At 34.8% G+C, this 26,623-nt stretch overlaps 1 protein-coding gene and 1 pseudogene across 3 annotated transcripts; one reads left to right on the top strand and one right to left on the bottom strand.

Moving 5' to 3' along the window:
* The first annotated feature begins 500 nt into the window (after positions 1–500).
* On the top strand, positions 501–23,301 carry KLRG1 (killer cell lectin like receptor G1). 3 transcript variants are annotated; one of them, XM_016128064.2, is made up of 6 exons: positions 501–748; positions 3,555–3,656; positions 5,945–6,108; positions 14,935–15,035; positions 15,385–15,484; positions 20,393–23,301. In XM_016128064.2, the coding sequence occupies exons 1-6, from the start codon at positions 583–585 to the stop codon at positions 20,396–20,398; spliced, it is 639 nt and encodes a 212-aa protein (XP_015983550.1). In that variant the 5' UTR covers positions 501–582; the 3' UTR covers positions 20,399–23,301. The 3 variants fall into 3 exon arrangements, with proteins under 3 accessions (XP_015983550.1, XP_015983551.1, XP_015983549.1); XM_016128065.2 differs by lacking the exon at positions 20,393–23,301 and having other exon boundaries at positions 502–670; positions 15,385–18,919; XM_016128063.2 differs by lacking the exon at positions 20,393–23,301 and having other exon boundaries at positions 502–748; positions 15,385–18,919.
* LOC118613946 lies at positions 8,038–8,156 on the bottom strand (annotated as a pseudogene).
* Positions 23,302–26,623: the final 3,322 nt, after the last annotated feature.

Raw genomic sequence — 26,623 nt, 5'->3', positions numbered from 1 at the left:
GTTTTAAAGAACATAGGGGCACAAAATATTCACAAAACATATACCATTTCTCCCATGCTTCCAGGCACGTGCAGCCAGCAGTGCATTTTTCGACTACATATCACGACCCAACGGTCCAAAAAACAATGAAATTCATCCCATTTGGGATGCATCTATTTTCTCCAGAGGAAACAAAGCAAATACAAAACCTGAGATAAATTTATAGCTAAGAACTACTCTCAATTTTATTCCAGTTTCCATAATTGAAATTTCCGATTGAAGAGCAACTTTTCTTTGCTCAATAGAATTAGGTGAGATGGGGAATCAATTTAGTATGTATTTATTGAGCATCTAGAGAAAGTTGTGAGGCAAAAAAAAAAAAAAAAAAAAATCACAGTTGACAGTATTAATTTCAATGAGCAGCCCCAGAATTTGAATCATTTCCTGAAATTTTGTTTTGTTTTCGTCATGCTGGACTACTTTTTTTTTTTTTTTTTTTAAATAAACCTTCAAGTTTCCTGCTAGCAGTTTACAGATTGGGTTTTTCCTCACTGGTACCTGTCTCCTCACACTACTGTAATTTTATTCTCTCAAGCAAAAGAGATGGAGGTGGTTGACAATGCTATTTATTCTGCATTAGAATTGTCTGCTGCACCCCAAAACCAGAGTGACTACAGACCACAACAAAAAGGTGAGTTGACTAAGTTAGTACGGAAAACTGTGTCTGCTGCACCCCAAAACCAGAGTGACTACAGACCACAACAAAAAGGTGAGTTGACTAAATTAGTACGGAAAACTGTGTTAATGTAGGCTAAAAGATAAAAGGATGGCAGAATACCCTTGGAGTAGAGGATTCAGAAAACTTGAGGGTCATTTGAGGGAATACTTTAGGTTTAGTTTAAAGTCCAGAGTTGGATATGAAAACCCGGTATATGGTCCAGGTCTTATCTTAGGTCTCAGGTAAATACTAATCATTCATGTCTACGATCTCATCTAGGAAACCCCAGCTGTCAGCAGTTCTGTTATTTGTTGTTCTTGTACTAAAGCAAGAACTTCATTGGGAGCATGTTATCTCTTTAGAAGAGTTTGGAGTAAACCAGCTATTTAAATATGAGGTAGCTCAGTTTTTATGGGTACGAAATGAGAAGGGCAACATTAATTTTGCTAATGGGTAAAAGCAATATTACATCAGAAAAGAAATTGATTCTCATATTTAGGTCTTTCCCTCCACAGTGTTGTACCAGAATGTGGCAGGGCTATCAAGGATGCCACAGATAAGAAGTCCCTGTGACTCTTTGGGTATTTGAAGAGGAAATGAACCACTTCTCCATAGAGCCCTGAAAGAACACTTTCTGAGACAGGCAGATAATAGCATAAGCACCAAAGTTAATATTTGATTTTATATCTTAAACAGTAAACTCCATAAGGTATGTTTTTTTAGGGTAGCTCCAGAAGCTTTCTCCATTTTTACTGTATAATCTTATTATTATAATTTTAATGTTGTCCTTTGAAATGTTATAATTTGTTAAATCAATCCAGTATACATGGAGATTTAGACTTCTATTACCGTAAATTATATAGCATTGGACATTTTTATTTCCTTCATTTGGATTGTGTCTGTGTTAATTTTTAACGAATAGAAATATTAAGTCAAAAAGAATGTACGTTTTAAAGTATAAGTGCAAGGTCGCACAACTGTGATAAGTTGAAAGTTGAGTATAATTATTTGATTTCTAGGCAAGCATTTTTAAAATTCATATACAGTGCACATTGTGCATTCTTATTTATTGCCAGTGTGTTTATTCCTACCCCAGTTTTCCAGGGTGCCCTACTCAAAAATGGAGAAAAGGATTAGGATCTCTAAAATGACAGAAATCTTTTAATGAAAGAATTACATGTTCATTATAGAAAATAGGGAAATTAAGAGTGCAGATATAAGAAAATCAAAATCACTAATAATTTTAAAACATGACAATCATCATTATTACTATTTTGATACATTTTAACCTTTCTATGCTGACTCTATGTACTTTACTAGGTGGCTTTTAATATATATATTTTTAAAACAAATTTTAAACTTGCGGTTACCAGATGGTAGCAGAGAGGGGGAGGAGGGTGGTAGATGGGGGAAAAGAAAAAAAAAGAAAAAAATTTAAATCATTTCTTCAATTAAAAAACAAATAAATAAAAAAAGAAAGAAATAAATTAAAAAATTTGCTTCACTTAATTTTTAAAATTGGATTGTCTTTACACAAATATAAGTATATTTTGATACCTTTTTTTATTTTGCTTAACATCTAAAACCAACATTTATTTCATCAAATATTCTTCTATAGTGTAAATGTATTTTTTTATGTCACTGGAATGCCGTTTTTGGATTTATCAGTCCAAATATGTATTATGCAGTACTCTCTCATTTTAAAGGTATCTCTCAGTACAAATTTCTTTCTTTGAAGAAAGAGATTTAAATAGGAAAGTGAAGACCAAATCAACAAATTAAGTTTTTAATTTCCAAATTAAAGGCTATCAAATAAAGCAGTCAAAACTAGAACATAAATAACTTACTTTACAGAGTTTTGCTCTTTACACATAACTCCTATTCTATCAGACTATGAGACCACTATAGTTTTGAAATAAACGTCTGGGTAAAAAGTCTTTTTCGTTTTCCAAATGAAAATAGCATTCTTAGATAGAGGTAACATAGTTAATATAAAGTTGTGTCCCATCCTTAAAAGTGATATTAACCTAAACTCATCGCTCTTCTAATAGTGACAATTTAAAAAGCACTTTTGAGATGTAGGTTATTTTATTTTTATTGAAATTTTATTTATTTAAGCTTTGAACACATATGTATCACCTGGTTCAAAATTTGAATGGTACAAAAGAAAATAAAGTAAAAAAATCTCTTTTCTATCTCTGTCCCTACTGACCCATTTCCCCTCCCCAGAGGCAAATAACATTATCGGATTCTTGTGTCTGCTTTCAGATATATTAACATACATGCTCTACAGAACGTTTTTTTTCTTAACAATCTTGACAATCACTCGACTGCCATGAAAAAAAAAAGCACGTCTTTATTCCTGTGTTAGAAGTTGCATACTCAATTTACGGATATATCAAAATGTGTTTGCCTGATCTTTTATGGATAGACATTGAGGTCGAATTCATTCTTTTCTTCCTACAAAATAATGACGTTTTACACATCTGAGAATCTGTAGGAATAATTTCTCAAAGAGAAATTGCTGAGTCAAAGAGTAAATGTCTTTGCAATTTTGGTAGACAGTGTCACGCTGTCCTCCAAAGAGGTTATGTTTACCTATGTAAGCCACAATTTCCCAAGGAAAAAAAGTATTCTTAACTTGATAAACATAGTATATTCCTTGATAAAGATGTGGGTGGTTACTCTAGATTTTAGAGTAAGTCCCTGGCAGACCCAGGAAAGGAATCTTTAGGGCCTGGGTCTCAGTTCCTACTAGACTACATTGCTTCAAGATCCCAGATACTCTTCCCTGACCTTTTCTTTTCCTTCAATTTTTATTCTGACTCAGGAATTGCTTTGGATTATGTTTTTGCAGCATCTTTCAGGTGTGCACCATCTTGCTATGTGGAAATAGCTTTGGGGCTTCTGAGTACCATTCTTATGAGTCTCCTGCTATTCAAATGGATTCTGTGCCAGGGTAAGTGCTAACTTAAACAAAAATTAACCTTTCATCTATCCATTTTGTGCTATAAAAGCAATATAAGATAACAGAAAATTTGAAAATTCCAACAAAATAAATCACCACTTATACACATTATTTCCTGGGTATAATCCTAGGTTTTGACTACAGGAATTTTGTGTATGTATTTATTCTCTTAACAGAACTTCAATCAAGTCCTCTAAAATATCCTCACTTTTGTTTTTTTAAAAGTAAGCCTGGTAATAGTTCTAATCATTGTATGCTTAGTATAATTTCATACATCGCTTTTTCTATATTGTGTCAGAAATATTTTCCTACCTACTACCATATTTATCATGAGAATCAAATTATAATATCAAATTATGTTTAACTTTTTATATAATAGATATATCATAATTTAATTAAACACATTCTGATTTTATTTCAATTAGAGAACTTCTGTAATTTTTTAAAATGAACTCTTCCAGGTTTAGTTCTTCCAGGTCCTTAAATATGAGAATCTGGAGGGCCTACAGTTTATTGTTTCACAGTCCAGAGTCCTAATTTATATTTCTGTTATCTGGGGATGATTGTTAATGACAGGTTATAGAGACTATTCACTAGGATGCTAAGGGTTCAACCCCAGGACATTTACCTCAGACCCAACTCCTACCTTTGACAAAAAGAGACTCCTAGAGAAGTTGGAAATTTCTCACTGGGGCGGGTAAGGTCACAGTTTATGGAAAAAGCACAAATCTATAAGGTGTCAACTTCAAGCTCAATCTCTAGAACCCTAAATTGCTTCCATGCTGGGGCTTCCCATAGAAAAGTTGTCTAATCTCTACATTAAAAAGGGCTACTTCACCCACTTTTTAATTCCCAAGTCTGGAATAGACATTGTTGACATAAGAAACATCCAAACCTGTAGAGAATTTTTATTAGAGTTTATTTGAGCCAAACTGACGACAATTGCCAGGAAACAAGATCTCAGATGCTCCGGAGAGTGACGATTTGCAGTTTCTCTTACGCATTTGAAATTAAGAAGGAAACAGAAGGAAAATTACATGAAGGTGAGAGAAATCAAAGCAGAGATTGGATTACACAATAGCTAAGTTTATGTGCTCTCTTGAAGATGGTTACCCCTTTGAGGGATATTATTTTTAGCATTTCAAAGGTGTATTAACCTAGACGCAAGAACAATGGACAGGGCTTGCTTTAAAATCTTTTACTAAAGAATTTACATGCCTGAGGCATGACTGCCCACCAAGACCTGCTCAGTTAGGAATTTATGATCAATTCACTCTGTGAGATTACTTTCTATAGAACATCTTCTTCATCCACAGTACATAATAGATTTTTAAATTATATATCTACCATGTGCTCACTTCATGTAATGGCTCAGCCTTGCTCACTGTGGAATTGTGCTTATGATGAGTTTATACAAGTGTTTCATCAGAGTAGAAAATCAATAAAATTACGGAATATTGCTTGAAATTACCTTGAAATTTTATTCAGTTCCCTTGTATTTTCACAGAACTGTAATCCAACCTTTTTAAAGGAATGAGAATGTTCTGTATTAAAAAGGGCTTGGTGAGGAAAATTGATCACTTTTCATTTTAGTATCTGATACCCTTCTCTGTCAGAAAATCTTTTTTAATATCTAAAGTAAATTCTTTTTGCTGAAATTTGGTCTTTTATCCAATTTCTAATGATAATATACAATCGCATTTGTGATTAAAAAATAAATAATTCATTATAATTAAGTTTGTTCTTTCTAGTTTCTGTCCTTTTCTTCTGTGCTATTTATGAGGTGGTATTAAGTTTAGGATGGGCATTCTAAAAGATTCTGTCTGATTTAAGCAATGTAGTTACACAATGCAGTTGTTGTATAACAATGCAGTTATATAATGTAGACACTGAGCCTACATAGACAGTATACTGACACATATCATGTAAATGCACAGTTATCTTTTTTTGGTATGTATTTATCACATGTGCTTAAAGATCTCTAGAACAAGTAATGTATTCGCTCCACAGAGTTCAGCCAGATTGTTCTCATTTTCTTCCCTGCTCCTTCAGTGGTAGTCATATCCTTGCTTAGTGGAATGTACAGTAGTAGTGTTGGAGGTAGACATTGTGAAGTATTTAATTTGAGGCCATGCATTGTTGTGTGTTTCTCTAAACCTTAATTTGAAAGGTGGTGGGGCAGGAAAACACTGGGCCTGCCATATTCCGTTTTATCTCCCATTTTATTTCCAAGACAGAGTGGTCCATAAAAACGTCAACCAGGTTCTCTTCCTTCCTAGGTTACAGTACTTGTGACAGCTGTCGTAACTGCCCAGACTTCTGGATGGGGTATGGTAACCATTGTTATTACTTCTCAGTGGAGAAAAAGGACTGGAATTCTAGTCTGGAATTCTGCTTAGCCAAAGACTCACATCTCCTTATGTTTACAGACAACCAGGAAATGGTAAATGCAAACTTTTAGCAAATATAGGTTGTTTTCTTGGTGAATGCTGTTCAAAGGTAGCATGTATCCTCTTTTGAGGAACAAAAGGAATATCCTTCTCTTTTTCTCTCCTCTCTCCTCTTTCTTTCCCTTCTTTCCTCATCCTCTATCCCTGCCTTCTTTCCTCTCCTTCCCCACTCCTTCCCCTTTCCTTGCTTTACCCCCAAACCCTTAGTTATAGAAACCTAGATTTTCTTATAGGCGTGTGTGTGTGTGTGTGTGTGTGTGTGTGTGTGTGTGTGTGTGTTGGAGGTGGAAGGATGGTATTGCAGAGCGGAATTAGACCTGAACTACAAGTCTTAAAGGGCACATTATGAACAGGACAGAGACTCACGGACATAGACTATAGACTAGTGGTGACCAGAGGATAGAGGGTAGAGGAGGAGGGATGAGGTAGACGGAGTAAAGGGGGTCAAATATATGGTAGCTGAAGGAAACTGGACTTTGGGTGGTAAACACACAAAAGAATATACAGATTCTCAAGGGAAGATTCACACACTATGTTAAGGTATGCTTGATGGACCTAGTATCATACTAGGTTTGAACAGCTATCGAAAGAGCATATGGGTCTATCTGAACTGAAGTTTTCCAAACTGGCAATTCACTGATCGAGAGTACTGCTAAGGAGTTAGGTTGTTATATACTAGAGGTTACAGGGCTATAAGATGTATCCATTTCCTGCTGTTAAATAGTCCATCTTTCAGTAAGATACATATCTATAGTCCACCTCTATCTTAGACCAGTTACAGCAGAGTGAATAGTAATAATAATAATAATAATAATAATAATAATAATAATAAATAATAATAATGAAACTACCATGCACTGAGCATCTGCTATATGCCAAGTATTTTATGTATATTATTCTTAATCTTTGCAGCATATCAGACAAAGTAGAATTCAACACCTCCATTTCACTGATGAATGCATAAAATTCAGAAGAGTTAATTATCAAGTCCAAAATTACATATCTGGCAGAGCCAGTTTTTCTCTCCTTCTCCCTCTCTTTCTTTTTATTTTTGCAGAGACAGATTTGAAACTCCACATTTACCTACCTTTTAAAGTCACTTACAGAGATATTGCATTTGAAAGCTTCCAGAACCCATCTTGTGTGTGCTAAAAAGCGACATAACTTTTCCAATTAGTTGCCTTCTGGTGCTTTTTCTTTTCTATACCTGTTTAAAAAATTATTTGAATTTGAAATCTGGAATGTACCTAATATGACCATTAGGAGTTGAATATATTTAAAATAATGAGATGCTTACTTATCATCTCTTTATATTTATCTTGGACTTCAAGATTTATTTTTGAGAAAATAAAAAATATTGAAATTGATTTGCTCTGCTATTTCCTCAGTGTTCTGTTTACATTATAGTATCTGACCTTTGTTATTCTTCTTGTTCTTTGAATTTAGAGCTTTAGATATTTTCAAATTCTTGATTTTTGTCATATTTTTCTGCAGAAAGCTCAATTCATTTTGAATGTTAATATTTGTTTCTTAGAGTTGTTGATGTATTATTTTAAAATACACATTTACTAGAGTTCACTGTGAAAATATTTTGGTTTCTTTAAATTTATCCTGATGCTTCTCAGTCTATAACATCTTTCTTCTGCATTACCATAACTCGAGATTATATCATCAAACTGAGTTGTTTTAATGATCTCTCATTCACCTTTAACCATCTTCCCTATTAGAATTTATAACTTTGGGATTGTCTCTATCTCTCTCTGACTTTTGATATTGACTTTTCTTGTATTTAGGGTTTACATTTAATTATATGCAAGGTTTTTTCCTTTGGAGGCTAAGGTATGAACACTATAGTAACTTGATCACTTTCCCCTATATGTTAATAAATTAATTAATCAATTAATTAGTTAATTATTTTTTAATGCCTACAGCACCTGGTCTTTCTAGGTGGTCTCCCTTCCAAGTACTAACCAGGCCCAACTCTGCTTAGCTTCCGAGATCAGATGAGATCGGGCGTGTTCAGTGTGGCATGCCTGTAGACGTTCCCTGTATTTTAAAGTAGAATCAGGTAATGGGAAGAGCTTAGTTTCTTTCTGATAGTCATGAGTTTGTTTTTACTACATTATTTACTATGTGAATTTCAGCAATTTCCTTAACCTATTTCTCAATTTCCTCATGTATTAAATAGAGAAAAAAATTTCCAGAATTGTTATGAATATTAAGTGAGAAAGTCTTTGTGGAAATTTCTTTAATATATTAAGAATCACTTAATTTTAGTTTTTTTAACTTTAATTCTTCTTATCACTCAAAATAAAGCCTAGAGTCCAAATAACTTTTGTTTTTCTCTTCTGTCTTCCAAGACATGAAATTTCAGTAAAATAAGTATCACAGAGTAAATTGTGACTTGTTGAATTATTTACCTTATGAGGAAATCTGAAATATATCAGAAGATTGAAAGAAGTGACCAGAAACACAGAGCAGATAGGAGGAGACTTGTTTTACTCTGGAGATCTTCATAGTTTGGTAATGTGAGTGTCGTTTGTCACCTTTTCTTCATAAATAGTTCAAGCAGCCAGTATGCACTTCACACCAAGTATAGGTGTGATAAATTAAGATATCTCTCACTATCTTTTTTATATTTTTAACTTAAAAGTAATGTGGTAAAATATGCATAACAAAACTTAGCATTTAGCCATTTTCAAGTGTACAATTAAGTGGCATTAAGTACATTCACTTTGTTGTGCAACTGTCACCATTATTTACCTCCAGAATGTTTTCATCATCTCGAACAGAAACTCTGTATGCATTAAACAATGACTCCCCATTTCTCCTTCCCCCAGCCCCTGGTGCCCACTATTCCACTTTTTGTCTCTCTGAGTTTTTCTCTGTTATGTCCTTTTGTATCTGACTTATTTCACTTAGCCTGCTTTCAAGGTCATCCGTGCTGTAGCATGTATCAGAATTTCATTCCTTTTTAAGGCTGAATAATATTTTATTATATGCATACATCAAATTTTGTTTATCCATTTATCTGTTGATGAACAGTTTTTCACTCTCTTTTTGAGAGAGTGTGCTGGTTTACAGAGCAAGGCTTATTTACTTTTAGTTTTGTGCATATACACAACATTATAAGGAAAATTCTTATTAATATGAAACTAGTAATTTGTAGCTTGTCAAATTTTCTTTTACTCTTACAGGAAAGCTAAAAAATCTCAAAACAGGAACGATTATTTTTAAATAATATGTTAATTCAATTTCCAAGTAATATGCTCAATGTGTTTTTATTCAACCTCCAGACGTGTTCTCAGGTGAAATAATTCTAAATTTAAAGCAATAGATTCAATCGATTTTAGACTTTATGGGTGCTCTATGTTATACTGTTTTTACATTAATAGCTACATTTGTTGCCTTAACTACTTCACCTGACAAGATTTCTGGAGATTGAAGAAAAGCATTAATGATATTATTTGAAAATGTAACAGACATGCTATTTAAAAATACATTTATCTTACACTTCTAGGATTTTTAGACGTCCTGTATTTACGTTCTGCTTTTATCACATAGCATTTTTTCGTTCTTGTTTTTTTCCAAACATTAAATTATTCTAAGTATTTATTTTTAAACATTTTATATTATTATTGCTTAACTATCTTTATATTCTTAGACAAAATTTTACTTATTTCCAATTTTATGCAGCTATAAGAATGTTTATGTGAATTGGATTTTTTTTTTGAGGTCATTTCTTTAGGATGTAGTCCCTAAAATTACATTAGCCAATTAAAGATATGACCAATTTAGTAGCTTTGGTGTATTATTAGTTCACTACCATATGGGTTGAAATAACAGATGTATCCCATAAACCCTGTTAATTTTGGAAGTTTAAGGAGCATGTTCTGTGTCTTAAAAATATTTTAATTACAATTTAAAAATATTACCTGCAAAAGCGTGTGTGTGTGTGTGTGTGTGTGTGTGTGTGTGCGCGCGCGCGCGCACGCAAGGGATAAATATCAACCTTAAGAAAAAAGGGAAAAGGAAAAGGAAAGAAAAATGTACCTAATTTTATTTAGTTAGTTCTAGCTTCATCTTGCTTTTAAGTTTTACATTACAAACATTACAAACACTAAAGTGACATAACCCTAAGCCCTCTAGTTTATACCTTCTCTAGAGGCCAAGAGTTTTTTTTTAATTAATAAGTTTTATTTTTCAATGACAGATAGCATACAATATTATATTAGTTTCAGATGTACAGCATGGTGATTAGACATTCACATAACTTATGAAGTGATCACCCAATAAGTCTAGTACCCATCTGTTACCGTACATTGTTATTACAATATTATCAACTATATTCCTTATACTGTACTTTACATCCCCATGACTATTTTGTAACTACCAATTTGTACTTCTTAATCTCTTCCCATTTTTCATCGACTCCCAACCGCTCTTCCATCTGGCAACCTTTGAAATGATCTCTGTATCTGTGAATTTATGTTTTGTTTGTTTATTTTTCAGATTTTACATGTAATTGAAATCATATGGCACAGGCCAAGAGTTCTGAGTTAGCACCCTTGCTTATACTTTTATACTGCTTCTACACACACACACACACACACACACACACACACACACACACACTTTATCCAAGAGTTTCTACAACATAGGAATTGCATTCTGGTTTTAAAATCTTCTTCCAAGGGGGAAGGTTTTCAAGTGAAAGCAATATGGTAAAAGTTTTTACTGTCCAGCCTAGCAATGAGGAGTGACTTAGAACTGTGTGGTTCTTGAGAGTAGTAACTGTAGGTCTGGAATTTGTGAGTTGCATTATCTAATTTCAGCTCTTCAGACTCTAATTGAGGTTTTCGAGCAAGTCTGTTTATTTCTGTGCTCTATTAGTTGTCATCCCTCCCTTTGAAATGAGGGGAAGAAAGAAATGGATTGTTTTCCTTATAATTCCAGTGGAGAAATGAGAAAAAACTCATTTTCCCCAAATTAAATAACCCTAGCAAGCAAGTTGGTTAAGAAACACATGAAAGATTTCAAGCTGTTCTGAAAGGGAGGATATCATTTCATTTCTCTCACCCTTCCTTTACTCTTTAGTCTGTTTTTCTATCTCCGACATACATGATTAAGTACTCGAAAGGGGTAAAGTAAAAAATGCAGAGAGTTTGTGTTCAAAAGGTTTTAATCTCTTAAAGCATAAGACTTGACACTATATTCTTTAATTCTATAAATATTACTGAACATAATTTCATATATTTTTCTAGGTGCTGGGAATTATAGTAAACAAGAATTCTCGCTATTATGATATGTACATTTTAGTCAGAGAAATAGACAGCAAACAAGTAAATAAATCAATATATTGATGCGTGCCTTGAACATAATGAAACATTATGTTATAAATAGTGAATGTAGGTACTACTTTAGATTTCAACCGATTAAGTAAGGGTTCTCTAAGGAGGTAACATTTGAGCTGAGACTTAGACCTATATGACAACCATGTAAAAATCTAGGGGAAAGGCATCCCAGGCAAAGAGAAAAGCTATATAAGATTCTGAAGTAAAAATGACCTTGGCATGTTAAAAGAACAGAATGAAGTCTCATGTGGCTGGATCCTAGTAAGTGAGTAAATTGTTGAGAGGGGCTAGATCACGTGAGATCTTGTAATACTTAGTAAGGCACTTAGATTTTATTCTGTGTGAAAAGGGAAACCATTGGAGAGCATGAATCAGGGACAAAATGTGATCTTTTTTATTACTAAGAAGGGGGAGCCTGAGATAATGCAAAAGTTTAGCACTGGGAGAGAAAACATGGATGTTTATTCAATAAGGAGCCTTGGGTAGTAGGCCGTATCACTCAGGTGAATCAGTTTCCTCATTTATAAAGATGAGGGTGATAATATTTGCCTACCTTCCAGGGTTATCGAGAATTTTATAACTGGAAAAAATCCTAGTAAATATCTAAGCTAAATCCTCATAAGGAAACCGAGTCTCAGCCAGATTAAGTATTTGTTCATCTTCAGATAGCAGGGGCAGAACTGGTGCTGAACATCAGTATCTGACTTTTGATCATTTTCCTAAAAGTCTGACTGCATATCTAGCATTTCAAATGAAATTAAAAATTTTTATAAACCTTAAAGTACCATACATAATAACATAAGACATGATTATTCTCAGGACACTTTGAGAGGACAAGGCTCTCATAGGAGATAGAGTACTTGGGAAGGAAGTGTTGATAAACAAGTGGTGCTGACCTTTCTAAGGCTTCATCTGAAGCCACCACAACCTTGTGTCCTCAGGGGGAACTGTGATTGAAATCTGGTGAAGAGAAAGCAGAGGTTTTTGTGAAAATGGGGAAAAGCACTGAAGACTTATTCCATCTCTATTGCAGACTGTATATTTGTGTTCCTCCAAAGTTCATTTGTTGAATTCCTAATCCCCAGTGTGATGGTATTTGGAGATGTAATTAGACACGAGAGAGCTTCCCTCTCTCTCTCTGCTCTTCACCATGTGAGGATACAATGAGAAGACAGCCACTGAGAACCAGAAAGCAAGTTCTCACCAGACACCAGATCTACAGGCACCTTAGTCTCAGACTTCCCATCCTTCAGAACTGGGAGGAATGAATGTCCACGTTTTCAGTCACCCAGTCTGTGGTGATTTGTTATGGCAGCCCACATTGACTAAGACACATCCTTTAGTGTCTTTACTGGGAGTGCAAAGAGGCTTTATGCCTCTCTTGACTTTAGAAGAGAAACTCTTTAATCATTTAATTATGCTAACAAAATTTCCAAGCAAGTAAAGGAAACTCTAGAGACGCCCTCTCCCTCCCCGTACAGGGAGCTCCAGTGGCTGCAAGAAGCAGCATCTTTATTTCTTCCAGTCCACTGCCTGACCCCCCTCCCCCACCCCAGGGTTCTGACCTGTGGTAGCTCTTTCACGCAGATCCCACACTCAGATCCCACACTCAGATGTGCTCGTGTGCAGTGTGGGTGTTTTTTGTCGAGTTTTAAATGTTCGGGTTATTGTTGTTTCAAGGGGAGAGATCTGGGGACGTCTCTCACTCCACCATGTTTAATCCAATCTCAGGAAGGAGACTTTTGAGGCAAATGATCAGTCAGGAAATGATCATGGGAACAAGTTATGGTCTTTTTCTTTAACTTCTGTCAGATCAAACTATAACCAGCCATCAAACAAAAAAACACTAAAAAAACAAGCTTTCCAGGAGCAAAATAGGAGGAACAGAGAAACTATTTAAATACTTTCTTATTAGTTTTCCATTTTCTTTCACAAGGGATTTGCAGTGACTTCAGGGAATTAGAATAAAAAGTAAAAAGAAGATGCCAGGCAATTATCTCATTAATTATATATACACTATTTCCTGGACACACAGAGACATTAGTTATTAATGCCCCTGAATGCTACTGCGCTCATTTATACTTGCCCACCACGTGTAACCAGGAGGCTTTGGTATACAGTTAAGACACATATGAATCCCTTTGTATATTCGTTCATACTCTAAAACATATACAAACTTCAAGCTTCTTATTTTATATGCAATGGTTTTCCACCAATTTTTTGGTCTTTAGGCTAATAGTTTTATCCTCTTGCTCATGAACAGAGTACTTGTTACATTAACACCACATTGAATATTCAACATCATAGTGAAACTGTAACAAAAATAATTTTCAAATTTGAAGTGATATTTCATTTGTTGCAAAATATATTCATTACACTAACACCAAATTCTACACCAAAATTAATCTTCTGGAATTTATTTTTTATTTTATTTCCTTTATAGAGGCAATTTCCTTAGGACTTAAACTCCTTCATGTGAATGTAAGACTCCACAGAACAAAGAATCTCTTATCTCTGTCCTAGTGGGTAACATGGAACATATAAAGGATGGAGCCAACTTAACTTTACCTAAAGCTTTCTTCCTTAAGATCTGTCTGTTTGTGTGTGTGTGTGTGTGTGTGTGTGTGTGTGTGTGTGTGTTTTGGTTATATGTAATATCAACAAGAACTTGGAAAATAGGAGTTTAGTGGGGAAAAAGAAACAAGTATATTGCTGTGGGCTTAATAATTTATGTATTAAATGACAATGAGAAAGATGACTGTTTCTGCAGCAGTATTTAGCTTTTATATTTCAAAGTTATTTGAATACCTGTCAGATGCTCCGTCGAATCAAGGAGGAAGCCACAATGGAGGGTAAAGATGTAATATTTATCTCATCTGTCATGTTATAAGAATGCAATTATAAACATAAAGGTCAATTCTAGGAAGTGCTCTGAAACCAACAAATCTCTAACGATAGAGTTTAAAAAAAGAGTAGTTATTTGGAGTAGACAGTGGTTTGTCAGCTTGGACGGCCAAAAGCCAAAAGAAAGTAATGTAAGACTGGATAGCTTAAACCACAGACATTTATGTCTCACAGTTCTGGGGCTGGGAGTTCCAAGATCAAGGTGCTGGCTGATTTAGTTCCTAATGAGAACCTTCTTCTGGCTTGCAGACAGCTACCTTCTCATTGTGTCCTCACTGGGTGGGGGCAGATTGAGCTCTGGTCTCTTCTTATTACAAGAGTTCCGCCCTCACGACCTCAACTAGACCTAATCACCTCCAAAAGGCCCCATCTCCAAATACCAGCACATTGGGGGTTGGAGCTTCAACATATCAGTTTTGGGGGGAACACAAACATTCTGTCCATAATAATGGTGATGAGAGAAGGCATAAAGAATAATTGTTTGGCCATGACAGTGGATCTCTTTTTTGGTTTTCTGCATCTTTCTTACTTTGTTTTCATTATTTTCAATCTTTCCCTTAGAACCTGTTCAAAAGTTTCTTCAGTAATGACTTTCACTGGATTGGTCTGAGAAACCGTCTTGGCTGGAAGTGGGAAGATGGATCAGCTCTAAACTTCTCAAGGTAAGGTGCTTCAAAGGTGGGGTAGGGGAGAGAGAGAGAGAGAGAGAGAGAGAGAGAGAGAGAGAGAGGCGAAGAAAAATGACGTGAACTAGATCAAGGATAGCAAATGAAGAGGAGATGGTGAGTAAAGGAAATAGGGAACAAGGAAATAAACAGTGGATAAAGACAAAAAAAGAGATGACATTTTAAAGAAAGGCTAATGAGCTCTTTTTATTCTGCTATTTTATGAGTTGAGAGAAGGGGAGCTTAAATAGGGAGAAAGAATTTCCTTAATTTTTATTCTTTCATGCCTTACAACTTCTTTATTCTATTTGTCACCTTGATTGATTTTTTTTCTGATTTCTTATAGAGTTCTTACGAACAGCAAGATACAGAAGTGTGGTGTCTTCAGCAAGGGTGGTCTGCAAGCTTCTAGCTGTGAAGTCCTTTTCCAGTGGGTCTGTAAGAAGGTCAGGCTTTGACGGATGGTTAGATCTGTCACATGGCTCCCTGAAAAGAGGGAGCTGGCCTCCGGGTGTTGATAAAACCATGAGTATATACTTAGTGAATGCTGAACCTTCTAGGATAGGGCATTAGATGTAAGATTTAAGTAGATGTAAGATGGCAACTTCCCTGGGATCAATGGTTTATTGCTAAACTCTCTTTAAGAGTTTTTAGATATTATCTGAACAAATTAAAGTCTAGATCTAGGCAAATTTGTGAATAGATCATTTGTTTTTAGTATTTCTTACTCTAGTAACTACTTTTGCCTCCTTTATCCCTACCCCTACCATCTCTATCATTTACCTTTTCTATGTTATTTTCCGAGCTGATCTAATGAAATCTATACAAATACATACTGTTGCTAATGTCCAAGAGGGTTTTTATGTGTGCTAATGGGTTGACATGCTGCTTCTTCCTAATAATATATTTTTATATTTTAAAAGTGGCACTTTGAAGATAAAGCTTTATTCTAAAGAATGATACTAATAGTGAAAAAATAAGCTGTGGAAAGTGAATGAGAATAAGGTGGGGCTTTCTGGTTCTCAGCTCTTCACACTTACTTGAAGGCCTGGCCTTGACTGAACTTAGTTTTTCTGAGTATGCACAGATGTGTTTGAATAAACCAATGTGTGATTATATCTTTTTCATGTTGTGGATATGTGATTTGCATGTTAATTTACCACTGTGGTTGATCTGCTAAGGCATTTTTATAAAGGAAAATTTCCAGAAACAGTTTATGTGGTGATCTCCAAATTATTTTAAGCACTTATGCCTCAAAAATGAGAAAAACTTTATTGTTTTTTCTTAGTAGGGTTTGGACATTGATAAAAAGGGAAAGTGCCATACAAAGATCTAGGAGGGAATAAGGAAGGGAACCATATTCTTTACTGCTGATGACGCTGGGTTGTAATCTGTTTACTTGCCTTTCTTTCATAGTGTTTTGGGGCATGGACTGTATCTTATCACTGTCGTATACTCAAAACCTAAAATACTGCTTGTATCTGTGAATATGAAATAAACAAATGAATGAATAAAAAAAATAAGAATTTTAAAATTCTTATTCTAGTTGTTTCTGTTAGCCCATGAGTTAATTTGGGGGAATAAGGGCCCCACCCATATGAGCATTTAATAGCTGACTCTAAAAAGGCAAAAGGTTAATTTAATACAAATATAACCTTCATAGAAGGAAGTAGTAGAAACCAACTCTCATCTCCTAATGATCTCTTACCTTTGGCTCTGGGGCTGCGGGATATCTCTCGGTTATAGATGTGACGGTAGTGACTCTCACTTGGTTAAGGTACAATGATAGTGATTTCACTTGGGCCATGGCTTGGATGCTACAGGGTGCACAATCTCCTTTGCTTATTCAAAGAGAAAGGAAAGAGTACAGTAGCCTTCCATATTCTCCCCTGAGCAGGCAGGATATGTGCAGCTCTCCTCCGTGATTAGGCTCGGTCCCTTTGTAAGAATTTTCACTACCTGTTATCAGAATTGGTTCAAGTTCTTCACTGCTTTGTCTCCCTTAAAGATGTTACATTAGACCTAGCTTATTTCCTAGACATTTATTTATTCCTTAGACTTACTTGTTAGGGCTAGGGACCGTGATTGACTCAGCTATTTTACCTTGCTCAGTGAAATAAAGTTTGGTAAAACTAGAAACTAAAAATTTTCCATCAGCACTTGTACTCTACAGTCGATCCCTTTGGTGAATATTACACACTAAACTAATCTAGGTCATGAAGTGTTTTGAATTAGACATTTATTAAAGATAATAAAAGAGCAGTAACAAAATGAGAATGATGAAAATCTAGAGAGAGATAATTCTCCGTAGAGGTCACAGCTACATGATATCTGAGGGCTCAGTAAGGAGAGTAAAAATAATGTGATTGTGTAATCCTTGTGATGTGACAAAAACTTGGACTCTTATTCATCGTTTTTGTTATTTTATTGTACTTTAATAAGTAACTTCTTGGACTTCAGGTGCAGTGATTAGAGTGACTCAAAGCCCTCAGTTCATGGGGTCACTTTCTTTCTGAGTCCAGAGATGCCTCTCTCATGTTCTGTTTACCTTTCCCCGTCTTCCTGTATCCCCGCTTCCCCTGACCTTCCCTCCGCAGGAACACACTTTGATGTTTTCCTTATTCCTTGAGTTTGTTTATATCCTTATAAAATATGTAGCTTCCTTTTTTATTTGTTCCATACTTAATTAAATGGTTTTTCTATATATCACAGTTTTATTTTTGCCACTAGCTTCATCTTTTTAAATTTTATTCACCCTTCTAGCTGCTGCATAGTCTCGATTTTGTGTATCTAGTCTATTAATGATGGACACCTAGTTTGCTTTTGCTTCCCCCCATCACGAATAATGATAAGATGAATATTTTATCTTCTATATCACTACTCCCAGGTCTTTCCCAACTCAGGAAATGGCCCTACCCTACCATCCACTCCGTTGTTCAGATTCCAAACTGTGGAGCTTTCTGATGTCTTTTTTTTTTTTTTAAATTACTACATCATCTCTACTACCACAGTATATTCTAAGTCCAACCACTTCTCTTCATCTTCACTTTTAACTCCAGTCCAAGCCACCGTTGTTCACCTAGCTTACTGTGACAACTTCTTTTGTTACGCCCTCCTTTAAAAACAGTTCTGTTGAGGTGCAATTGATACTCAATGAACTGAATACGTTTAAAGAGTAAAATTTGGTAAGTTTTGACATATGTATATACCTGTGAATTTGTCACAATAATCAAGATAGTGGATATATCAATTATCCTGAAACAGTTCCTCGTGTCTTTTTGTAATTCTTCCCATTCCCTCCTCCATGTCTAGACAACCCAGCACTCCCCCACCTCAGGACAACCTCTGATCTTCTTTCTGTGGCTGTAGAATAGATCGCATCTTTTAGAGTTTTACAGCATATAGAGTTTTACAGAGTCATTAAGTATATATCTTTTCCTTCTGGCTTTTTTTCACTCATCATAATTATTTTGAGATCCATCCATGTTGTTGAGTGTTAATAGCCTATTCATTTTTTTTGCTAATACTTTATAATATGGATGTGTCACAATTTGCTTATCCATTCACTTGTTGATGAACATTTAAGTTGTTTCCAGTATTTAGTTATTAAAAATAAAGCTGTTATGAACATTTGGGTACAAACCTTTGTATGGAAATTGGCTTTCTTTTCTCTGAGTAAATACTTAAGAGAGGAAATGCCTGGATATGGTAGGTGTGTGTTTAATTTTTTAAGAAACTTCTAAGTTCTTCTCTAAACTTCCGAGTTCTTCTCTAAATATAAAATGTCATTTTATATTTCAACCAGCAGTGTGTGAGAGTTTCATTTCCTTCATATCTTTAATAATTGGTGTAGTGAGTTTTTTTTTTTTAATTTTAGCCATTCTAATAGGACATAATTGTATCTCATTGTGGTTTTAATTGCCATTTCTTTAAAGATTAGTGATGTTGAGTACCTTTTCATGTGCTTATATACCATCTATATATTTTTCTTTGATGAAATATGTTTCATTTTACCCATTCCGTGGCTTGTTATTGAGTTTCCAGAGTTCTTTATATATGTTCCAGAAAGAGGTTCTTATCAGATATATACTTTACAGATACTATTTCCTAGTCTGTGGCTTTTATTTTTTTCCATTCTCAGAGTGCATTTCAAAGAACAGAAATTTAATTTTTGTGAAGTTTAGTTTACAAATTTTTGTATTATAGTTTATATTTTTCGTATGTTGTTCAAGAAATCTCTGCCTAGTCTAAGATCACAAAGATTGCCTTTATGTTTTCTAGACTTTTATAATTTTAGGTTTTATATTTAGATCTGTGATATATTTTGGTCTAACTTTTATGTATGGTGTGAGGTGTGGTTTGAGGTCTTTTTTTTTTTCTTCCTATAGATGCTTAATTGCTCCAGCACCCTTTTTTGAAATAGTTATGATTTCTTTGTTGAATTCCCTTGATACCTTTGTTAAAAATTAATGAGGATATACATGTAGGCTTATTTCTGCAGTTTCTCTCCTGTTCTATTTATTTATATGTCTATCCTTTCACTCTGCCTCACTGTAATTTTGTAGTAAGTCTTGCAATAATTATAGTAGTGTAGTCCTCTAATTTTGTTTCATTTTTCGAAATTGTTTAAGCTGTTCCAGGTCCTTTTAGATAAATACCCTATTCATGTTATTTTGTATATTTATGAATATATCATGGGGAATTGCTAGGTCAGTGGGCGCTTTCAAATGCCCCCTGATTCCCATTTAAACTCTCCAGCAATGTAGGAGTTAAAGTGCCTATTTCTCTGTACCCTCATCAAGCAAAGATGAAATGAACCACAAGCTCCTTATGATCATGATGACTTTTCACTCCTTGCTCTATTATGGAAAGGTTATGAGTTTTCACTTCGGAGAAGGTCTTTCAGCTTCTTCACATTGGAACAGCTTCGAGACAAATCTTACCTTTGTATTTCCTCTCAATTATCTATTCATATCCCTTAGCCATTTATTCCATTAGCTTTCTAAATTTTTTTTTTTTGAGGGGTTACTTTCTAATCAATCTCTAGGAACTCTTTGTACATCAAGAGATAACCTCTTGTCAGCCATATGTGTTGCAAACACTTTTTTCTATTATTTTTTAAAACATTATGGAGTTTTTTTTCTTTTTATTCATACATTTTAAGTTTTTAATAAAGTCAAATCTCTCATTGTGGATTCTGGTTTTTCACCTAGAATCTCCTACTTGGGATTCAACGTATGTTTCTCAAAAAAGTTTTCTAAGTTTATATTATTATTATTATTATTATTATTATTATTATTATTATTTTGCTTTACATTTTAATCACACATTCATCTTTGCTGTTTTGAGTATAGGTCTAACTTGGAATTGAGAAGATAACTTGAGTTCTGGGCCACAGTCCTGGATCATCGTGAAAGAAGTAATAGGTTTGAGAATGATAATGATAAGGAGAAGCAGAGTACGGTCTGGGTGGATGGTACGGGTCTCAAGGAACCGTTTCCTTTTTGTGGTAAAATGTACATAACATAAAATTGACCATTTTGACCATTTTTAGATGGATTATTCGTGGCATTAGTTACGTTTATACTGTTGTGCAACCATCACCACTGTTTATTCAAGGAGCCATTTTTACATGAAGAAGTAATGGTCTGGAATCAGCAAAGGGAACAGTAAGAACTCCCAGCAACACGAAAATGCAGACTTTCCTCTTCTCACCATTTCCACTCCCCTTCTAGGAAATTTAGCAGCCTCATTTTGAGAAGCCATCATTTCTTAAAAACAGTTGGGTTGCAGCTAAGGCAAAAGAGTGTGGGAAGATTCTGTACAAAGGTTAATAATATAGGGTAACCTGTTTTCAGTGAAACAGGGATCCAGGGAGCACACCAGACAGGATTTCTTGGCGGAGCAGTGAGAACTAATTGCGGAGGCCCACATCAGGCTCAGGACAAGCGTGTGGCTAGGTACCAAGGACAGGCATGAGTGTTTTGTGCTGACTCAGACTAGGTGCTGGTGGTGTCTCATACTAGATCATTCTTCCTGCTTTCGACCTGGTCAGTATGTACACTTGTTACTGCTAGAAACTGATTCTATAGAAATGTTTGCATAAGTGCACAAAGATTTATGTACAGAGATTTATGTACAAAAAATCTTATTATACTTCTATGATAGGAAAAATTAGGAACAACTCAAATATCTATCAACATCAAAATAGTGAAATAATTTGCATCACCTTTTGCTTTCTTGTTTTCTGTAGAAGCAATTTTTATTTTATTTTTTTATTAAATTTATTGCGGTGACATTGGTTAATAAAATTATATAAGTTTCAAGTGTACAACATAATAATATGTCATATGAGCCTGATCTGGGCCTCCACAATTGCATTGTGTTAAGACCAACCTTTTAAAATGAGAATGTTTTTACTTTTTACCTGTATAACTAGAAAACAATAATATTAAAGGGAAAAAGAAACCAGTCTGTACCTTCCCACCAAATTGTCCAGCTAGAATGCTAGCCAGAAATTATTTGGGTTTGACGGTGCTGTTAGAGCATGCCCTTGGACACGGGGCTTTGGCAGAGCTTACCCCCTCATGGAGGACTCATTTTGTTCAGCTGCTGTGGGGATGGGAGCTTAGATTGTAGTCATAAAGTTTTTTTCCTTAGTTCTTTCTGTTTTTGCCTAAGTAATTTTTCCTGACTGCAAGATTCTACACGACTTGTAACTAGTGTTTTATATCTACATGCTGCTTGCAGTGACAGGTATAGAATGTTTAAACACTTTCCCGAAACCTAATTAGTTACACTGGTTCCTTGTATGGCTTATATTATATATTTTTGCTTATAAAATGTTTTGTCCCCACTTGAGAGCAGTGGAAACATAGTGGGAAGAGCATTAAGTCAGTAAGACAAGTCTGCGTTCACATCCTTTTTTCTAATGATTGCTGTATGACTTTAAGTAAAATACTTAACTTCTCTGAGTCTGGGTTTAGCCATGCTACATGATCGTCCTATGTAACATAACCAATCTCCTTGCTCTCTATGACAGCCACTTGTTTGAGTTCCTTGCCACATTCTGTAGTTCTTGTCTTTATGTGTTACTTAAAAAAAAAAAAGTATTTACTTGTTTTCAAGATGCACATGTTCACAGGATAAAATTAAAAAGTTCCAAAAAGATATGTCAGTGAAAACAAAGTCCCTGCTCCCACCAGCTCACCCAGTTCTATTCCCTGGATAAAAATATTTTTGCCTTTTTGTGTTCTTTTTCAGATATAAGCTATTCACATACAAAGATTTAGGTACACAAGGACACACAAGACCGACTCAAGTTGTAGCATAGATCTGAACTTTACTTTTTGCCCTCGATTAACAATACGTCTTGAGTCTATGTTTATACTCATTAGAACAGTCTCATTCTTTTTAATTGCTGAATAGAATTCTCTTTTGCCTTTATAAATGCTGCAATGACTGTATTTCTACAGATGTAATTTGTGCTTTTTAAGTGTTTGTAGACATGCCAAATTGCTGTACATAAATCTGTAAGTTTACACTTCTATCAGCAATGTATGATAGTTTCATTTTCTCTGCATCTTTACCAAGCAGTTTTTCACAAAATCTTTTGATCTCTGCTGGAGAAGTAAAAACAGTTTTCTTATTGTGGTTTTACTTCTTATTAAGAATTATCGTGAGCATCTTTTCACATGCTTACGAGCCATTCGTGTTTCTTTTTCTGTGAACTGAAAGTTCATAGCCTTAATCTTCTTTTTAATAAGGTGAGTAATTGATATTTTCCTAGTTTCTAAGAAAAAGTTCTTATATACTAGATAAATTAGCCTTTTGAGTGGAATACAAGCTGAAAATATTTTGTCCTAGCTTGTCATTTTCTCTTAACTATACATGTACAGGATGAGATTTTTTTTCCTAGTTAGAAATTTTAGATTTTCCATGTCAAATTTATCATCTTTTATAAATTCTGGATTTTAAATCACTTGAAATCCTTCATTCTCCATTCTAAGATTAAATTAATTAATGGAGAATATAAGACAATTGACCTCTAGTAAAAGGTATAATTATAGAAGTATCAGAGACTACCTGGAAATGGAAAACTGGTGCATCTGCCAGTGAACATTGATACGAGTGCAATGATTACATTTATAAATGTTCATCCAGGATGCCAATCAGTATTCTCATCACTATAGAGTTTCTCAGTTTCTCGGTATAGAGTTTTAATGTTCTCACTGTGTGTTGGGAAGTCTAAGAGAAAAGCTGAATAGGGAAATCATATTAAATCTATATGTTTTAGTACTATAATAACATATGATGTTATTTCTTATGTTTACATATTATTTTATATCTTTTCTTATACAAACAATTTGTGTAATTCCTCATTCTCTGTAGCTTCCCCAAATTTATTAAAGAAATTCAATTTCAAAAAAAATAAACAATATATAGCACTAAAGATATTCAATGACAGACTCATGACTCATCAAATATCCCTAAACTCAGAAACAGAGCTACAAGTGGAAAATATTGTTGAGAGACTAGAATAGTCTGAGATGCTCTTAAAGATACAAAATTCTGGATAGAAGCTTACTTATGAATAATCATTTTTTTCTGTTATTTTTTAAGTTTATTGGGGGTAACATTGGTTAATATGATTATATACTTTTCAGGTGTACATTATCATTTGACATCGGTATATTCTGTTGTGTGTTTATCACCCAAAGTCCAGTTTCCTTCAGCTACCATATATTGAATAATCAATTTTCGTAAGAGTGCAAAAACTTATCCAGTAATAGAATATGAAAGACATTTTCTTCTGTGGTCTCAAAATTTTGGCTGAAACCTAAAGCTGAAAATATTAGGTGATGAGGATTCCTATATTTGAAAGAGAGTCTTTAGACACACCCCACAGGACTCTCCAAACTGGTCTAGGGACAATTACCAAAAGCCTGTATAAGGACAAGAAAAAGACTGATGACAGAGGCAAATTATTTGAAAGAATTTGTGGAGGAAGAGATGGCTGGGGTATTTCCCCTCCCACCCCCAAGCCCAGTAAGAGAGGAGCTCGGAGGGTAGGTAAGAGAGGTTGGACACTGCTTGCTGGAGGTAGACATAGGGTCCTACTCCCTGGCTTCAAGTTGCTCAGCTATGGAAACTTGTAGATTTGGGGCTGATTGGACAACAAGAAAGTATATGGAAGTACTAGATCTATGCCCATTATTGTGGAGAGCATAAGACTTTTTTTCTGAATATGGCATAGAGGGGTCTGATGGTGGGAGGCTAGTAGAAATTTCTCTTAATAACGGGGTGAGGAGGGGTAGCTGCAGTGCATGCAACCTGCATTCTCACTCTTTGTTGAATAGGTATACAAGCTCCCCCGAGCCCAGAGGAAGCAGAAGAAGGTAATAGGGTTTGAGTTATCTACAAAGGGCTTTATCCAAGAGGACTTCCTGCTAGGCAAGGGGATCCCAGTAGAAAGAAGTCATATGGAATGTTTTACCAGAAGTTGAAGGTTGAGGTAAAGTTAAGAGGTCTTCCAGAGGTCATATCGCTTGTATCAGGAAATGATGCAGTGCAGACATTTCTCAGGGGCGTATTTATCTATGTTTGGGATCACCTAAAACCCACAGAAGTGCCCTATGAGAGATAATTAGTATCTGGGTATTGTATCAGTCAGGATTCAACAAGAGAAGCAGAATTAGTAGGAGATATATATGTATATATTAAGAAATATTTTGCCAGGTATTGGCTCATGCAGTTATGGAGCTGACTAAGCAAGTCCAAAATTTAGAGGGCAAGCTGTCAGGAAGGGCAAACTAGAACTCTTCAGCAGGAGCTAAAGCTTCTGCCTTAGTTTCTTGGAACCCTTTCTCTTGAGAGCTCTGAAATGCCATGAAACAAATCCAGCTACTTTGTTGGAGACACCACAAGGAAAAACCCTGGGGCTGTATGGAGAGGGAGAGGGAGAGGGGCCGGGCTGTCCAAGAATACCAGTAGAGCCTTCAGATGATTCGAGTACCAGCTGCTATCTGCCTGCAATTTCATGAGAGATCCCTGGCAAGACCATCAGATGAATCGCCGAGCTAAGCCCAGTCAATACATACAACTGTGAAATATAATAAACTGGCTATTGTTTTAACTTATTGGTGTGGTTTATTATCCAACGATAGATAAATGCAATGGGTATTATCCATTATAAGATAAGTCCCAATTTCAGAGATGTTAAAGTGTGAAAAATGTACAATTTAGAACTGATGAAATACAAAAGTAGAAATACATGCAAATTACATGAATAAGTAATTTGTAGAAGTCCCAATGGCTAGTATGAATAGATGATCCACCTCTCTAGTAATCACAGAAGTGAAATTACAACACTTAAAAAATAAGATTTTTATTTTAAAAAGTACAAAATTTAGAAAGTTAGATAAATATTGGCAAGAATATGGTAAAAATGGGACTCCCTTTTCCCCCTAGAAGTATAGATTGGTGCAGCCATTCTAGAACACATTCTGGCTAAATACTGAAATTTAGTTTATAATATATATCTTTTCATCCAATAATTCCAATCCTGGTTCTATAACCCAGAAAAAATTTCACACTGGACAATAAGTTGACGTGTATCAGGATAGAGCATTTGTCATCAGAACTGAAAATTTCCCAAACTGAAAGTTAAAGAGGAAAGGGACTGGAGAAAAAAAAAACAAAAAACAAAACAAAAAACAAAAAACAGAATATCCAAGAACTGTGGGACAATTACAGAAGGTGTAACGTACCTGTAATGGGAAGATCAGAAGAAGAAAGAAAGGAACAGAAGTACTTGAAGGAATAATGACCGAGAATTTTTTAGTTAATAACAGACATCAAACCATAGATTCAGAAAGTTCAGAGAACACCAAGTAGTGTGTGTGTGTGTGTGTGTGTGTGTGTGTGTACACACACATATATAAATTATATTCTGAGGCATATCATATTCAAAACACAAAAAATCAAAGACAATGAGAAAATCTTGAAAGAAGCCAGAGAGACTCAAAAAGCCTTGCCTGTTGAGGAAGAAGGACAAGAATTACCTTGGACTTCTCTTTAGAATCCATGCACGTTAAAAGAGAGGAGAGTGAAGTTTTTAAAGTGTAGACAGAAAACTCACCAACTTAGACTTTCCCGTCCAGATAAATTATACTTTAGAACGGAAGGAAAACAAAAACCAGAAAAACAAAAGTTGAGAGAAATTGTTGCCAGTAGACTTGTCTTGCAAGAGATGTTAAAAGAAGTTCTTCGGGGAGAAAGAAAATGATATAGGTCAGAAACTTGGATCTATACAAAGAAAAAAAAAGAACATTCGAGTAGGAAGAGGTAAAGATAACATAAAGTGTTTTTTTTTTAATTTTTAACCGACCAAACTGATAACAGTTTATTCAAAACAGTAGTGGCAATGACATATTTGATGATTATAGCTTACAGATATATGAAATGTATGTCAAGGATGTTATAAGGGGTAGGAGTGAGGTACTGACATAATTCAGTTATAAGGTACCTGTACTACCTGTGAAACGATATCATATTATTTGAAAGTGGAGTTAGATGAGTTGTAA

This window comes from Rousettus aegyptiacus, unplaced genomic scaffold, assembly GCF_014176215.1.
Source record: "Rousettus aegyptiacus isolate mRouAeg1 unplaced genomic scaffold, mRouAeg1.p scaffold_m13_p_2, whole genome shotgun sequence".
Classification (NCBI taxonomy): Eukaryota; Metazoa; Chordata; class Mammalia; order Chiroptera; family Pteropodidae; genus Rousettus; species Rousettus aegyptiacus.
Note: the sequence above shows the minus strand (reverse complement) of the source record. Positions and strands in the feature narration are given on the sequence as shown.